The sequence below is a fragment of the Guillardia theta genome (genome assembly GCF_000315625.1).
Source record: "Guillardia theta CCMP2712 unplaced genomic scaffold GUITHscaffold_6, whole genome shotgun sequence".
Lineage (NCBI taxonomy): Eukaryota > Cryptophyceae > Pyrenomonadales > Geminigeraceae > Guillardia > Guillardia theta.
The window spans coordinates 688,533-704,084 of NW_005434668.1; the positions used below are offsets into that span (position 1 = coordinate 688,533).

At 54.9% G+C, this 15,552-nt stretch overlaps 5 protein-coding genes across 5 annotated transcripts; 2 read left to right on the plus strand and 3 right to left on the minus strand.

The window, feature by feature from the left end:
- Nucleotides 1-283: 283 nt before the first annotated feature.
- On the plus strand, nt 284-2,642 carry GUITHDRAFT_101050 (hypothetical protein; the record flags this gene model as incomplete). The annotated part of the gene is made up of 7 exons (XM_005840270.1): nt 284-383; nt 427-490; nt 538-621; nt 664-709; nt 962-1,047; nt 1,092-1,158; nt 1,317-2,642. 7 exons carry the CDS (start codon nt 284-286, stop codon nt 2,640-2,642), a joined length of 1,773 nt encoding a protein of 590 aa, XP_005840327.1.
- Nucleotides 2,643-2,780: 138 nt separating this feature from the next.
- GUITHDRAFT_157005 (hypothetical protein) lies at nt 2,781-4,821 on the minus strand (the record flags this gene model as incomplete). Its single annotated transcript, XM_005840271.1, has 3 exons — nt 2,781-3,198; nt 3,300-3,703; nt 4,819-4,821. The coding sequence occupies 3 exons, from the start codon at nt 4,819-4,821 to the stop codon at nt 2,781-2,783; spliced, it is 825 nt and encodes a 274-aa protein (XP_005840328.1).
- A 488-nt stretch (nt 4,822-5,309) lies between these two features.
- On the plus strand, nt 5,310-6,990 carry GUITHDRAFT_101052 (hypothetical protein; the record flags this gene model as incomplete). The annotated part of the gene is made up of 7 exons (XM_005840272.1): nt 5,310-5,322; nt 5,374-5,697; nt 5,747-6,611; nt 6,658-6,694; nt 6,740-6,773; nt 6,820-6,870; nt 6,914-6,990. The coding sequence occupies 7 exons, from the start codon at nt 5,310-5,312 to the stop codon at nt 6,988-6,990; spliced, it is 1,401 nt and encodes a 466-aa protein (XP_005840329.1).
- Nucleotides 6,991-7,094: 104 nt separating this feature from the next.
- On the minus strand, nt 7,095-8,072 carry GUITHDRAFT_101053 (hypothetical protein; the record flags this gene model as incomplete). Its single annotated transcript, XM_005840273.1, has 4 exons — nt 7,095-7,190; nt 7,238-7,408; nt 7,457-7,558; nt 7,608-8,072. 4 exons carry the CDS (start codon nt 8,070-8,072, stop codon nt 7,095-7,097), a joined length of 834 nt encoding a protein of 277 aa, XP_005840330.1.
- A 3,155-nt stretch (nt 8,073-11,227) lies between these two features.
- GUITHDRAFT_84404 (hypothetical protein) lies at nt 11,228-14,610 on the minus strand. Its single transcript, XM_005840274.1, has 19 exons — nt 14,533-14,610; nt 14,358-14,398; nt 14,252-14,314; nt 14,141-14,203; nt 14,040-14,090; nt 13,890-13,994; nt 13,636-13,821; nt 13,464-13,577; nt 13,318-13,419; nt 13,010-13,063; nt 12,890-12,941; nt 12,725-12,846; nt 12,432-12,602; nt 12,304-12,388; nt 12,190-12,263; nt 11,936-12,076; nt 11,824-11,877; nt 11,661-11,757; nt 11,228-11,455 (listed from the first exon to the last, which is right to left on the minus strand). The coding sequence occupies exons 1-18, from the start codon at nt 14,585-14,587 to the stop codon at nt 11,665-11,667; spliced, it is 1,626 nt and encodes a 541-aa protein (XP_005840331.1). The 5' UTR covers nt 14,588-14,610; the 3' UTR covers nt 11,228-11,455; nt 11,661-11,664.
- Between the last annotated feature and the right edge of the window lie 942 nt (nt 14,611-15,552).

The following is a 15,552-nucleotide window of genomic DNA, read 5'->3' on the forward strand; positions in this document are numbered from 1 at the left end:
AGGGAGGGAGGGAGGGAGGGAGGGAGGGAAGGAGGGGGGGAGGGGAAGGGGAATGATGGAGGGAAGGAATGTAAGAGATATGAGAGGTGTTGGGGGGAAGGAGTCAAGGAGGGAGGGAGGGAGGGAATGTAATAGATAAGAGAGGTGTTGGGGGGAAGGAGTCAAGGAGGGAGGGAGGGAGGGAATGTAATAGATAAGAGAGGTGTTGGGGGGAAGGAGTCAAGGAGGGAGGGAGGGAGGGAGGGTTTTGCGACATGATCTAAACTTGTCTCAGAGTTTCAGCATGACCAGCGCGTTTCTTGCTTCTGTGGGTTCAGATTCAGCGTACAGCTTCAACTCTCTTCGCTCATCAGTATCTCTACGCAAATCATTCAGCAGAGAAGGTCCTGTCTTATCCTTTGGAGCCCCTCTAAAGTTTTCTCTTAGGATCCGAAATTTACCAAGGGCGTGTGGGAAGGCTGGAGGTGGAGGAAATCTCGGCGATCTTCCGGTGAGAGGCAGGAAGATTGGATCGCTGGGCTGACTGATTTTGACCAGAAAGCTTGACCTTGACAAGGATGGAAGAGTAAGCGACGGGGAGCTGGTGCGAGGGATGAAGCACACACCTCAAGTCGCCATTAGGTCCTGCGCCTTGCTGCCCTCTTGCCTCACTTGCCCTATCAGATTTCTGCAGAGCGACAATCCTGTCCTGCGAGTGCTGGCAGACAAAGTGAGAAAGCGATGTCAGACTCAAGCGTTCAGACGTGTTGCATGTTGAAGGAGGAGAGCGATTTAGTTGTAATGATAAGGATGATTGCCATGGCTGTACAATGCCTATGACTGTGATGGTGATGACGATGATCATGTTGACAACGGTGTCGATGCCGATGATGCCCATGTATGCGTGTTAGTCTCACGTCGTGAGGGAATAGACGTGGATAAGGTTCAAGGCCTGTTTTGTTCTTATTCTATTTGATGTAAGGCAAGCGAAGGGAAGCTAAGCGCGGATGGTCTTGAGAGTTTTACCTTGCAAGATTTTACGGATCTGTGCAGCAAGACGAGCGATCGGTTCTGACATGTCTGCTTCACCTGCTGTCCTTGACGAGCAGCAGGAGTCAAGTCTGCGTGAGGTTCATCGGGAGACATGGGCTTGACGAACAAGTTTGCTTCATCCCTTCGGTATGGCCTCCCTCATTGCCACGCCCCCCTCTCACATTCCCGGCTTTTCCTTGATCTTTTGTCGCCTGCTTCTTTCCATGCCCCACTTCGACAGTCTCTTCTTCTCCTTCCTTGCCTTGCTTCCCTCGCTCCACCATCCATCATTGATACGAGAGCAGATGACTAGCTCCGCTAGCTTTTCTCGGTTCCAAGCGACGACAGTTCCATACGATCCGACGGGAGTGGAGGATCAAGTTCGAGACAGAAGCCTGGCAAGCAAGGACTTCAACGACGGACAAGGACAGGAGAAGGACCTGGCGGTTCGAATGCTAGCAAGCAAGCAACATGAGCTTGTCACAAGGTTGCAAGGGGCCGTGAGGGACGGAGAAAGAGACGCGCTGCGTATCAAGAAGCTGGAGGAAGCGCTCTCAGCCGAGGCTGAAGCCCGACGGGATCTCGAAGTGCACCTGAGGACGGCACACAAGCTGGAGATGGAGAGGGTCATGGCAACACACTCGAACGAAGAGGCGAAGCTGCGAGAGGTCATGAATGTGGAGATGGAGGAAATGGTTGCTGCGTATGAGGTGCAGCTCGCGGATATTAGGACGAGCAGTGCGGAAGAAATCAAAGAGCTAAGAACAGCAGCGGAAGCGAAAGTTGCGAGCTTGGAGAGCCAGGTTGAGGAACTGAAGAAGAAACTGGAGGAGGAGGTGACATCGCTAGCGGCCGCAAACGAAGCGCTCGAGAAGGTCAGGGATGAGAAGGCCAAGTTGGAGGACGACAAAGCGATCAAAGGGCGGGCTATCAGTCAGCTGCAGGAGGCAGAGAAGCTTCTGAAAGCAACAGTCTCTGACTTGTCACAAGAGGCAGAAAAATTGAAGAGAATCAGCGAGGAGCAGAAGTTGGAGCTTGAGCAGCTAGAACAGCAGCTAGAGCAAGAGAGGAAGGAAAGCGCGATGCTGGCGCAAAGACTGCAGGATGTGTCGCAGGCGTACGAGACTTTCGGCGAGAGGCGGAAGGAGCTTGAGCAGGTGATCGCCAGTCACGAGGAAGTTGAGGACAGGAAGGATGCAGCTGTATCGGAGGCGCTCAAGATCGCGCGCGAGGCGATCGGGGAGCGAGACGAGCTGGCGAGGAAGCATCGGTCGATCCTGGCTGAGCTCAAGGTGCAAGTGAACATCAGCAAAGCCAAGGATGGAGTGCTGACCCTCGAGGCTCTTCGCCGAGTCGTCGAAGTGATCGGAGAAGACGTGGGGAACCCTGACGACTCGCTGATGCTGCGATGTGAGGAGATACAGGAAGCCAGGGAAGAGAAGCTCGAAGAGCTTCAGGTCAGCACGAGGACCGAAGATCAGGCAGAGGAGGAAGAGATTCTGCCATCAGGAGCTGACACGGTGACGTTATCGGACCCTCAGGACGAGGGGGACGAGTCTGCAGGAGTGAAAGCATCCTCCGCTACCAGAAGAACCTTCGGAAGGTTTCACGCTACTTCGCGATCGACTTAACCTTTCATCGACATGACTTATAAGAGCGTAGGCGGGGTCAAGTGAGTAGCTGTTTATTGTTAAAGTCCTCCCCCACCCCTTGCCATCCTCCCCGACATGTCTTCTGCCTCTGCTTCACCTGGGCTCTTCCTCGTCCTCTCATCGCAGGTGGTTGGCCTTGACCTGCACCAGGAACGGATGCATCAGGCTGTCGGCAGCTGAGATTCTTTCCTCAGGGTTGCGGGCGATGGCGCGGAGGATGAGGTCTCGGCAGGTGCTGGAAAGGGTCGGAGGGATGTCGGGGAGATGGTCGGTGGAGGCGATCTCGTAGAGCAGCGAGAACTTGTTGGTCGCCGCCTTCCATGGATGAGTCCCCGTCGCCATCTCAATCATGGTCATGCCCATGGACCAGCAGTCTGCTGCTCGCCCGTACCTCTCCTGCTTGATCACCTCCGGCGCCATCCAGTACGGTGTTCCTCGCATCGAGCAAGTGTCCGCGTTCTCTGTCATCGTCCCTCGCAGCTGTGCCGACGCGCCGAAGTCAGCGATCTTGATCACTCCGTTGGCCGCAACTAGCCTGAGCTTGAAACTTCAAAAAGATGAAAGAGGGGATGAAGAGGAGGAGAAGTGAGGGGCAAGAGTGGAAGAAGGGGTAGAAGCAGCAAGTGAGAGGCTCACAGGTTGGCTCCCTTGATATCACGATGCATGACCGCATGGGAATGGATGAAGGCCAACCCCTCCGCTACCTGCCGCGTATACTGAGCGACCACAGGCTCGGGGAAGCCCCCGAAGGACTGGCAGAGAGAAGCGACGGAGCCACCAGGGCAGAACTCCATGAAGATGCTGAGGCTCGAGTCCATCTGGTGTGTCCCGATGTACTGCACGATGTGCGCATGCTTGAGGGAGCGAAGAAGCATGACTTCGTTCTTGATCTCTTGCTGCTCCTCCTCCGTGATGTTCTGCAGGTCGACACACTTCACCGCCATCAGCTCGCCCGTCAGCAGGTTCATCGCCTGGTAGACCTTCCCAAACGCTCCCTTGCCCACCAGATCTCCAACTTTGAACTGAAACGTGGGACCTGGCTGAGCCGCTGGCTGGGGAGCGGAAGGAGTCTGCTCGGCTAGGCTGTAGCGTAAAGTTTCTCCTCGTTCGAACGGATGCACTGCTCCTGCTCCTGCTCCTGCTCCTGCTCCTGCTCCTGCTCCTGCTCCTGCTTCTCCTCCTCCTCCTCTTCTCCCGACTCCACGCTTTCGGACAGACTGACCGGGCAAACTAGAGTCGGGAAGCGGCGCGACAAAAGATTTGTTGGCAGGAAGAGGAAGAGGGGGGACGGGCAGGGAGACAGGCGGAAGGTCAGAAGCGATGCTACTGTCTCTCCGCTCCATCTTGTTGGCGAGTTGGACTCGGACGCTGCCGCTTTCTTGCTCTGTCTTGTTCCGCAAGGAGTACCACTTGTCGCTCCTCTCTGTTGCTCTCAGCTCTACCACAGGGATCTGCACGCGCCCGAGGGCCTCGGCCCCGATCATTCTGACAGCGAAGATGCTGATCTCGAGGCAGGCAGCAGGCTTGAGCTCGAGCAGAGGCAGCTCTGCTTGCCCCATCCGCCACTTGGGCGCGTTGCTCCTCCTGCACGTCTCCGTCTTGACAAGCTGCACCACAGACTTCCTCTCCCCCCTGGGACTGAAGGCAAACTTCTTCACTATTACTCCCTCCGGTAGGAAAGAAACGGTGCAGTAGGCATCGCAGACCTTGGGTAGTCCTGCTAGATAGTCAAAGAGGAAAGGAAGACGAAGTAGAAGCTGCGGTTAGTCTCTGTGTTGTTAGTATCATGTCAGCAGTGGGTTGCGAAAAGTGTGTGTGTGAGAGGGAGAACAACCTAAAGCTTCCACGATGTTGATGCTTATTGAATCTTCTGCCCCCTCCCTGCCACATCAAGTTGATCAATGCCTCCTCTCCTCTTATCCCCTCCTCCTCCCCTCCTCCTCCCCTCCTCCTCCCCTTCCTCCTCCCCTCCTCCTCCCCTTCCTCCTCCCCTTCCTCCTCCCCTTCCTCCCCCCCTCCTCCTCCCCTTCCTCCTCTCTCCTCCTCATCCTCCTCCTCCCCTTCCTCCTCTCTCCTCCTCCTCCTCTCTCCTCCCCTTCCTCCTCTCTCCTCCTCATCCTCTGCTTCGCCTTCATCACTTACATCGTTCTCAAGCCATGGCAGTTGACTGAGGGTCAAGAAGAGGAAAAAACAGAAAAAAAATATTTTTTTCTTTGAAACTCTGAGGCAGACCCACTTCGTGTTTTCCTCGGGCAGGCGTGATGGGCGTGTAGCTACATAGCGGGGGAGAAGGGAAGGGGCCGAGGCTTGGAGGGGAGAGAAGGGCAGGAGGACACAGAGAGAAGAAGATAGAAGAAGAAAAGAGAACAAGAGAACAAGAGAACAAGAGCAAAGCAACCGGAAGAAGGGAGCAGAAGTGAAGAAGGCGATGATACAAGACAAGGATTGACACGTGGAGAATGGAAGAGGAAAGAATCGATTTGAGATAACTCATCGAGAAGAACGCGGGGGCGATGGAAGAGAAGGACAAAGACTGTGAAGTACAAAAGGAGAGGGATGATAGCATTGGAATTGTGAACAAGATCGCAAGGGTAACTGAACCTTCCTTGCCTTTCATAGGTATTGCCTTTTGATCTTTAGCTTCACATGCGCAGGGCTGGTGGGGTCAGGATGTCTTCATCGATGAGGTGGTTCTTGCTGCTTCTTATAGAGTCCAGCATGTGCTTCAAGTTCGTCTACATTCCCTGTGAACCCGGCATGCCGATGGAAGAATGGGAGCTGTTCCCCAAGAAAGGCGACGACGAGATTAGCTGCTTGACTGTGCATCTTCAGAAATGGTTCAGCAAGAGCGGACGTTTGTCTGATGACCAGAAGGCTCAACTGAAGGAGCAAGTCAAGCTCCATGCCCAAAAGAAAAACTTGACAGTAGACAACGTGTTCGAAAACTCAACCATCTCCGATGACATCTTACAAACTGAGAGTGTTGAAATCATCACCCTCCTTCCTCCCATGCAAGAGCATGGGTACGTGTCAGGTTGCTTGCTTACATCCTACCCTAATCAAGACTGACGTTTCAATGTCAGTGTCCATGTATGTGGACGACAAAGGGCTCGTTCGCAACTTGCTACAGAATGATCGAGCTAGTGGGTTGATGGAGTCTCTGACGAGCAGGAGGGGGCCCGTGCTCGGAGATGCCTTTTTAGGAAGATGTTATGACAACGAGCAAGACACGTTCAAGCGGTTAGACTTCCTTCTCACAGACGTTTCCTCGTCGGCAGGTTGGGCCAAGATATGCCTGGAGCAAAAGAAGTCAGCTGTGATCAATCATGAGAGGATGAAGGAACATTTCAAACAGTTGACCACTAGCAAGGTTCCGAAAGAACAAGAAGAGACAGCAGATGATAAGCTAGATGACGACTTGCGGAGCGACCTGCAGCAGTCGTTGGAAGATGAGAATGATGTGCTGAAGCGAGACGGATATGCCTCGTTCCCTGCTAGAAACGAACCCATCCCTTGCAGCGATGAAGAATGTTTTCGCATTTACCAAGAAATCAAAGGGCTTGGTCACGAGAGCCTCAAAAACAGAATCTATGACCTTGCGCTCCGACGATACCAGAAGGCCAAGCGCTACCTGATGCACAGACGTCATCTCAACGAGAATGCGATCAAGTCTATCTCAGAGAAGACATGGACTGAAAACCTTGTCTCTTGTGATCTCAACATCGCTCTGGCTGGGTTGAAGCTCGGAAGGAGCAGAACGTGCGAGAAAGCTTGCAAGTCTGCGTTGCAGTTGGATCCCAAGAACGTGAAGGCCTTGTACCGCATGGGCCTTTCGCTCAAAGGTCGAGGCGAGTACCGGCAAGCTCAGGAATTCTTCAACAAGTGTCTGGCGCTCTCGCCTAACCCAGCGGCGAAGGAAGCAATACAAGCCTGTATGAGAGAAGAGAAGTGAGACTAAATCATGCTTCGTTGCTTTACTGACGTCACGGGGTAGGATGGCGTCGAAGGCTGCTTCCGACTTCGCGACCAAGGTATGGGAGGCAACGGCGGGAGGAGAGGAACTGACAAGAATGCAGATCTTCTCCAAGGGGCTCGGCTCGTTCTATCCTGGTATGTCATGGACAACCATGTGCACCCTTGTCACCAGTGAAAGCAGATGCCAAACCCGCTGAGGAAGAAGGAAAGGAGGAAGAGCCTCCAGCCTTGGGTGCGTCGCCATTGACCCCTGCGACTAGCTGACTTTGAAACAGAAGAGGACAAACAAGGGGACGAAGAGAACAAAGACGACAATTGCGAGTGCTGCCCAACAGACAGTGCTGCCCTATGATGAGAGAGGAGTATGAAAGGCTGATAAGGCGAAATACGTTCACTTGTGAATGAATTTACTCATTTCAAAGACTTCACTCTGTACCTGAGGATATCAAAAAACAGTCAGCAAAGAAGTTGAAAGTCGTCAACAAGCACTTGATTGTAGTCTGATGATGTGTCAGGGTTGAAGCCACTGTTCTTGTAGAAGGCGAGGGCGTTCTGAAACAAGTAGCGCGTCAGTCTTAGATTGTTTCTTCCTCTCTCACCGTGTTGTATCGGAAGACACAGAGCATGACTGAGTCCATCTTCATGGCTGGGGGGCGACAAGTCAGCGACGTCTCCTCCCCTCGTCTCGTTCTTCCATTGCCTGAGGCATTCGAACAAAGCAAGTCGAGCAGCAATCTGCCGATTCCTCTCCGTTGAAAATCATTTTCCACCTGGTCAGGCTGGTGATGGCAGGCGACATGAAGGCTCGTCAGCCTCACCTGGAGCTCCAGGACGTACAAGCTCGCGAAGGGAACTTGCGTCCTCTCGTCCTCCAGCACCTCAAACTGATAATGCGCGAAGGCGACTAGCCTGCCGTGCACCTGCAGGGAGTTTGAGGGTCAGGCAGCAGGGCGAGAATGAGGAGCTTACTGTCGCAATCAAGAAGCGGGAGGGAGGGCTATCAAAGGCTAGCCGCTTGTCCACGTCACTCCAACCCCAGCTAGAGCGTTCATACATCTCCTTCATATTCCTCTTGGTCAGAGCAAACAGCTCGTCCACGTCCGCCGGCTTCAACTCATCTCTTCGATATGAATGTACCACGACGCCGGCGTCCCTGCTGACCGGATGCCTAAGGACACCTACATCCCAGAGCGCGTGCTTGCCGTCGCTTATGCGGGCGGCAAAGACCCGCTCCTCTGCGCTATCTCGGTGATGGACGAGGGCAGCCTCTCCGAATGGAGCTCTCCTCGCCCTCGACACAGCAAGACCCGACTGAAAGAATCCGCCCATGCCCCTCCTCATTCGCCATTGAGCCACCACAGGGAGATTCACTAAAGCATGCGAGAGGTCGGAGAGAAAGAGAATGAAACACACGACAAACAACACAAATCCCATGATGATATGTTCTTGGTCTGATCCCCTCGCCTGATCCCCTCTTTTTCCCTCCTCCTCTCTCCTCCTCCTCTCTCTCGCCTCCTCTCTCCTCCTCCTCCTGTCTGTCTGTCTGTCTGTCTGTCTGTCTGTCTGTCTGTCTGTCTGTCTGTCTGTCTGTCTGTCTGTCTGTCTCGCCTCCTCCTCCTCAAACCTTGACGTCCCCCTCCCCCCCCGCTCCCCTGCTCCCCCAGTGCTCCTGCCTCCGGACTTAATTTCTTTTTTTTCTTTTTTCTTTTCTTTTTTCTTCTTTTTTTTTATATGAAAGTTGCCGCGATGTTGGGTACGGAACCCTAAGATGGTAGGGGTACTTGAATGGGAAACTCAGGGTGGTGGTTTCTAGGGGATTCGCTAGGGTAGTGGCAGTGGATAGGTGGGTGGGGTGGGGTGGGGTGGATATTCGGAGATGACAAGGGTCAAGGCCACTACTAAAATGAAGGACACTGGGAATGCGAGGAGAGGGGAGGGAGAGGGGAGGGAGAGGCACCTGAGGGGAGGGAGAGGGGAGGGAGAGGCACCTGAGGGGAGGGAGAGGTGAGGGAGAGGGAGTGAGGAGGGGAAGAGAGCGACGTGATGACATCGATGGAGAGAGAAGGGGAGAGGAGGGAGGAAGAGAAAGATGGGTCTGAGACTGAGAGGAAGTGAGAGGCTCACTGAGGAGCAGAGGGGATCAAGTAGGTTGAGAGTGGGAGGTTGTGGCAAGAAAAACTCGAGGAACCGAAGGGAAAGCAGACAGGAGATTATGAATGCGTTATACTGACATGGATGGCGTTGACAGATAGAGGAAGCTCCCTTCAAGTGCCATGTAACTTCGAACATCTTCAGGTTGCTCAGCTCTGAGCTTCATTGCAGGTCGCAACCATGGCTGAACTTGAACATGGTGAATGGGATTCATCTTGCTGCTCTGCCCTACAACCAAGGTACCCTCTCTCTTCACGCGTTCATGCTTCTCATTGCTGCTCGCCAAGGATCTCCTAGGGACGGCGTCATCCATGAAGCGCCTGGGGTGAAGTTTGTTCTGGTCTGCTCCTACACCTGTTGATCTTGCTGGGGGTCAGGAGCTCATTGCGGGATCGATTCCACTGCCGCACGTCCCCAATGTCGGTCTGCACGCCATGAATCAAGATGGGATGATAGGCAAGCAGTCGGAGCTTCACCTGTCACTGACCCTGACCCCTCACTTGCTTCAGCTCATTACCACGCTTTCCCCCCATCCTTGATTCACTTTCCCAACTCAGCACCGCAGCCGCCGCCCCTGGTGACCCTTTGGCTGTCCTCCTTTTGCCCATAGTGAGCATTTCTACCAGCATCCTGCAGCCATCAGCAGGCAAGTCGAAGCACAAGCAGCTGGTCCAGCTGAAGACATCGGGTACAGTCGTCTCGCGACAGACCTGCTCCTTGATCAACTTGTTTGCACTGCAGGGAGCAGGGAAGGCGATGGGGAGCAGAGCAGAAGTTCACCAAGGAGAAGGTGGGGGATAGGGCGAGGAAAGAGGCAGTAACGTCGGATCAGATGCGCGAGTTGGATGAGTTCATGAAGCTGATTGAGTTGACGTACATCCAACGGCAGCAGATCAGAGGTAAGCGCTGCTTCTCCTGCCTCTCCTGATGGCGTCAAGGTCGCGAGGTCATGGCGGAGGGATCCTACGGGCTCATCTACGAAGCCTTCTTTGACAGGTCGCCGGTTGTGGTCAAGGAAGCCTCGACCGTCTCAGGTCTGTCCTGCTGCTCCACGCGCGGAGGTCTGAGAGCTGGCAGGACCGACATTCAGCGATAAGATGCATGAGATCTTCCTGGAGCTGAATGTTCTCGTGCGCGTCAGACATCCGTACATCATCAACTTTTGGTCTCTCCTGCTCCTGCTCCTGCTCCTGCTCCTGCTCCTGCTCCTGCTCCTGCTCCTGCTCCCCCCTCGCCCCCCCTCCTCCTCGCCTCACAACTTGAGCAGGGGGACAGTGGCAGAGTTTCCGCACAGTGCAAACCAAGTCTCGCAGCCCTACGTGGGGCTCGTGTTTGAGGTCTCAAGCTCGCTCCTCCTCCTCCTCCTCCTTCTCCTTTTTCTCTCTACTCCTTCTCCTTTTTCTCTCTGCTGCTCTGGTTGCTCTCACTCTCTTGCCTCCATCAGTTGTGCTCCAACGGAAATCTGCACAACATGCTGCACACGCGCTCGAATCTGAGGTGAAGTTTCCCACTCCACTCCTCCTCCTCCTCCCCCTCCCCTCCTCCTCCCTCCTCGTCCTGCAGGTGATCGAGTGTAACAGGTTGACCACCTCCGACAAGGTCAGGATTGCAAACCAGGTGGCGCATGGCCTGCAGTATTTGCACACACGGTAGGGGCGGGAGAAATTGGAAAAGTGGGAGAGGCGGAGGGAAGATGTGATCAAGTGTGGAGAGGAGGAGGAGGAGGAGGAGGAGAAAACATCATGGGGATGCGGTTGAAATGACGTCGAGCTGCAGGAGCAGAGATGAGAATTGTGCTATCATTCACAGGAACATCACTTCGAACAACATCCTGCTGACCTCATCCTTACACGCCAAGATCGCCGACTTCGGGACAGCTCGGTGAGAAGTGAGGGGAGGGATATGAAGGAAAGAGCGATGAGAGTGAAGTAGTCGCTCTGATAGGTGTCGTAGTCGATTATGATGAGGGTATTCGTGTGGCGGTCATGTTATCGTAATCATCAGAGAGGAGAGGAGAGGAGAGGAGAGGAGAGGAGAGGAGGGGAGGGGAGAGGAGAGGAGAGGAGAGGAGGGGAGGGGAGGGGAGGGGAGGGGAGAGGAGAGGAGAGGAGAGGAGAGGAGAGGAGGGGGAGGAGCTCCTGAAATTTTCTCAGCTTAGTGATCCACGAGAGGCTCAAGACAACTTCTTAGTTGGGGACTCCTGCTTACATGGCCCCCGAGCAACTGATAGGAGAAGATCTCACCTGTGCCGGTAGGAGGCACACTAGGGAGAGAGGGAGGGAGGGAGGAAGGGAGGGAGGGAGGGAGGGAGGGAGGTAGACGAGGGAGATTTCTTCTCCTGCTGACAACACGAGCAGTGGACGTGTGGAGTCTGGCGATTGTGATGTGGGAGATGATGATGGAAGCGCTGCCTTGGGGGCCCGGCCGTCACACCATCTCCGAGATGATCAACAAGCTCATTGACAAGTCATTATCCTCCTCTCCTTGTTCTCCTCTATTCCCACCTCTCCTCTCCCTTTCTCTGACCCAAGGACAGGGGAGAGGCACTGGAGCTCTCGAGTACCGTGGAGAAGAACTTCCCGGAGGCGATGGTGGCGATAGTGCGACGATCGCTGAAGCTCAAGGTGAGGAGGAGCGACGCGACGAGAATCTGACAAGCTGCCAGCCTGAAGAAAGACCGACGATGAATGTCGTTGCAGGTGAGGAGGGGGAGAGGAGCAAGAGGAGGAGGGGGGAAGCAAGACGGGGGGGGAAGGGGAAGCAGAAGGGGGTTGTGGGACTTGGGCATGGAGAGGAGCGCTGAGTGGAGACCAGGGGAGCTGGACAGGGTATGGAAGGAGAGGAGCAGAGGGCTATAGGGTCGCTCGTGACCTTGCTAAGGGCTGTACGTCCACTTGATGCCGGAGCCAAAGTCAGGGAGCTGAAAATCTCTTTCCTCCTCTGTGATCTCTATGTCATCGGAGTAGACCTGCAGATCATTCACCTCTCCCTCCTTCCTCCCCCCTGCTCGCTTCGCCTCCTCCCTTCCACACACCTGGTAGAATTTGTTCACAAGTCGTGCGGACGGTTGTGCTTGGATCGCTCCCTCCTGTGACCAAGGTCAACATAATTTCAAGCCCTGGCCTCCTCGTCCTCCTTCTCGCTACCTCCATGCATGTCATCGCTCCTGCAGCAGCGCCATAGAGCACAGCCTCAGCTGCAAGGTTCCTGTCCTCGCAGGCCTTGGCGACGCGTATCGAGGGAACGTAATGAGGGCGAGGAAGAAGCTTGTCCATGTCCATGTCCACCTACCCCTCAGCTTCAGGACCCCACCCCTCTTCTTCAGTATCTCCACACGTACCCCGGTCCCCACCCCTCCCCTCCACCTCCTCTCCACCTCCTCTCTCTTATGTCTGCTCACGTATTCATCTTGCCAGGCGTCTGTCAATTCCAACAGTTTGTGTAGGAAGCCAGCAACGAAGGCGTCGCCGGCTCCTGTACGAGCCTTGAGCTGCGTCCCCTCAAGTCTTCTCACCTGTCGTGTCGAGCACCGGAACTTCGAACGCAGGCATCCGACCGCCATGCTTGTTGAAGGCGTAAGAGACTCCTTCCTCCCCTGCCTGCTCCCCGTCAGCCTCGCGCTCTAGCACGACGAAGACTCACCGTGATGAGCACGCAGACGCAGGAGGGAAGCAGCTTCAGGGCAGAGAACGGCTTCGTCCTCACCTCCTCTCTGCTCAATCCCAGCAACCAGCTTGCCTCCTCCTCTGTCATCTTCACTATGTGAGCCCCTTGGACATAGTCAAGGATGATCTTCTTCGCCTCATCCTCATCCTGTTCGTCCTCGTCATTCGCCTACCTCACCTCCTGCACGCCCGCTCACCTGCCTCCCCCCCCCCCTCCGCCCCCCCTTTCCCCCGCCCCTTCCCCCCCTCCCTTCCCCTCCTCTCGTCTACTTGTTTCCAGAACATTGGCCGCCAGTTCACGTCGACGACGCGGAGGATTTCGAGGGTCTCGCAAAGGTCTTTGAGCGTCATGAGCGTCTTTCTAGTCTCCTCGTACGCCAGGGATAGCGTCCCTGCCCTCCTTATCAGCAGCTCAGCGCCTCTTCCCTTGCTCACCTGTGACGACACAGTCGCTTGCATAGAACCAGGTGCCATCGAGCTCTTCCTCCTGTCCCAACCCGATCAGAAGCCAAGTGGGCGATGCGATAGCAGGAAGTCAGCGACCATCTTGTTTACCTTGAGAAAGCAGTCTGCATAGTTCTCGACATCGCCAAGTTCGAAGCCTTCAAACTGCAGCAGGAAGAAAGAATCAACTAGCAGGAAGAGAGAAGCTCAGATGGAGAAGAGAGGAGGAAGAAAAGTACAACAATTGCGATCCCAGCAGGAACAGCGTCAAGGGCTCAAAGTGAGAGGTTCAAGAGGATGTACAAGCAGGAGGGACGCAAGAAATCAGTGAAAGAAGCAGGATGGTACCAGGGAGGAGGAGGAGGGTACTAGGGAGGAGGAGAAGGCCGGTGCTGGGGAGGAGGGGGGATAGTGATCACCTTTCTATCGCCCTGCTTGTCTCGTGTGACAAAGACTTTCCTCGTCGGCTTCCCTTTCCCTGTCTGCGTCAAGCACAGCGGCACTTTGCATTCCTCAAGAGTCTGCGGAGAGTCAGCGAGCTTCTCACTCCTCCAGCTTCTCGCACTCTTCTCAGCATCTCTCCATCCTCGTCGTCTCCGATCGTTCCAATGAAGCCTGAAGGTGTTCCCAACTTGGCCAGGGCACAGGCAACGTTGGCAGGAGCTCCTCCCGCAAACTTCTGCTCGCATGGTGAGGGGAGGAGGAGGAGGAGGAGGAGGGGGAAGCGTCGTCCTCACCGTCCACTTGTCTGCTGGGTCTCCCATCTTCACCTCCGCCGACTCGGCGATGCAGTCGACGAGCATCTCGCCGATGCAGAGCACGCGAGGTACACCCATGGGCCATGGCTCCGGCGACCCTCCCACTGTTGGGTTGTCGAGGAAATCAGCCGCACTCATGTGACCGACGTCAGGCGATCCCAAGGGCTGCACACAAGGTCATGGGCATGCCATGTGCAAGGAGGAAGTGAGGTCAACGGAAGGAACGTATGTACCCAAGCAGCTGGTGTCCATTCAGGGTTGGTTTTCTTGTATTCTATTTCCATCTCTTCTTCCGTAAGCCATCGACCATCTTTCAGTATCCCTGACTTCTCTAGAGCCTGCCGGACAGCATGGTCACAAGCGCATGAGAAACGAAGGAGGACCTGTCGCAGCTCCGGACTGAGAATGTTGGGGTCTTTGCCATAGGCGTTCTCCTGGTTGGGGATGGTTGAGCGGACTGAGGCAGCAAGAGAGAGGGAATTACTCCTTTCTCACGGCCTCCTGCATTGTAGTTGGAAAACAAGGAAGACATGCTGACGGACTGCTTCTGACGAAACAATTTCAGTTCAGTCACGGCGTACCAGTCGGCAAGGACCTGTCGTTGGTTTCTGCTCCTTGACTTGACCCTGCTAGGCAGGGGCTGGACGAGAGAACACTTCTGCCAACTGTATGAAGACATGAAGGTAGCAGGAACATCTCACCTCGAGCGGCTTCATGGTCTTGCCATGGAGCCCGTGAAGGCCTGACCATGCATCTCACTCCCTCCTCTGTTCCTCCTCAACCCCCGTTGTCACTGCTCAGCCCATCTATCCCACAGGAAGTCCTCATCTCCCTTCATGGTCTTCTCCTCTCCTCCTCTTATCTTCGTATCCTCACCTTGGAAGGCTTCTCCTTCTCCTGCAAGCGCCACCATCGCCACCATCGCCACCATCGTGCGAGCTACTAGCCCCTGCATCGCCGGCCCCACCAATCCTAAATTTACTCAACTTTTTAGTCCTTCCGAGCCTGCCCCACCACTGGCAGTACTCAAAGTTTGCGCCCCCCGGTCCCCCGGGGCCGCGCCCCGGGCTGACTCGGCCCGGTCACCACCGCGGCGGTCGGGCGGCAATCATGGGCCGGGCCCGGGGCACGGTGGGGCGCGGCGTGCGGCCCGGCTGACTTGCGCACACGGCGCCGGACCTTCACGGAACCGGCCGGGCCCGGGGCCCGGGCTGACTCAGCACGGTCGTCGGAGTGAATGGGGTGGTTTTCTGGTTTAAAGGGGGGTGGAGGTACTACCATCTTAAAACTCGTTTTTATCAGCGGCCGCTTCTCTATTCCATGGAGAGAGCGAGAGTGGGATAGGTGGATGGACATGGATGGATGGAGAGAGGGAGGGGAGACAGAAGCGGGAATGGGCAGGAGAGAGAGCGTGATGAATGTGTGGATGAATCCAGGAAGAAGGTGAGAGAGAAGGTGACCTCAGAGTTGGAGCAGAGGTACAAAACTTCACGGGTGCTTCAATTTCATACTGAATGTGTAGATGTTCTGTTCTTCTGTAACCTGGCCTCTGCAGGTTCCTGCAAATGAGTTTTAGGGAGTATTGTGAAGTGTCTTCGCCATGATTACTCATTGCATGCACGGAAAGAAAGTGCTGCTGACGGAATTCCCATAAGATGAAAAGAAGAGAGCACCGGATATTTGCCTTGCTATCTGCAATATCGATGGCATTCCCAAAGTCCGTCTTCTTATCCCTGTCGTGGACAACTCAATCGCACTCTTATCCCAACATTTATTCCGCAACTTTTCAAGCATTTCAATCTTTCTGCCCAGTAGATTCCGTCAAATTTCAGAAGAAACACCCCTGGAGCAAAAATACATGGCGTCCGAAGCAAGTCAAGAAGTCCGGTGTGCACC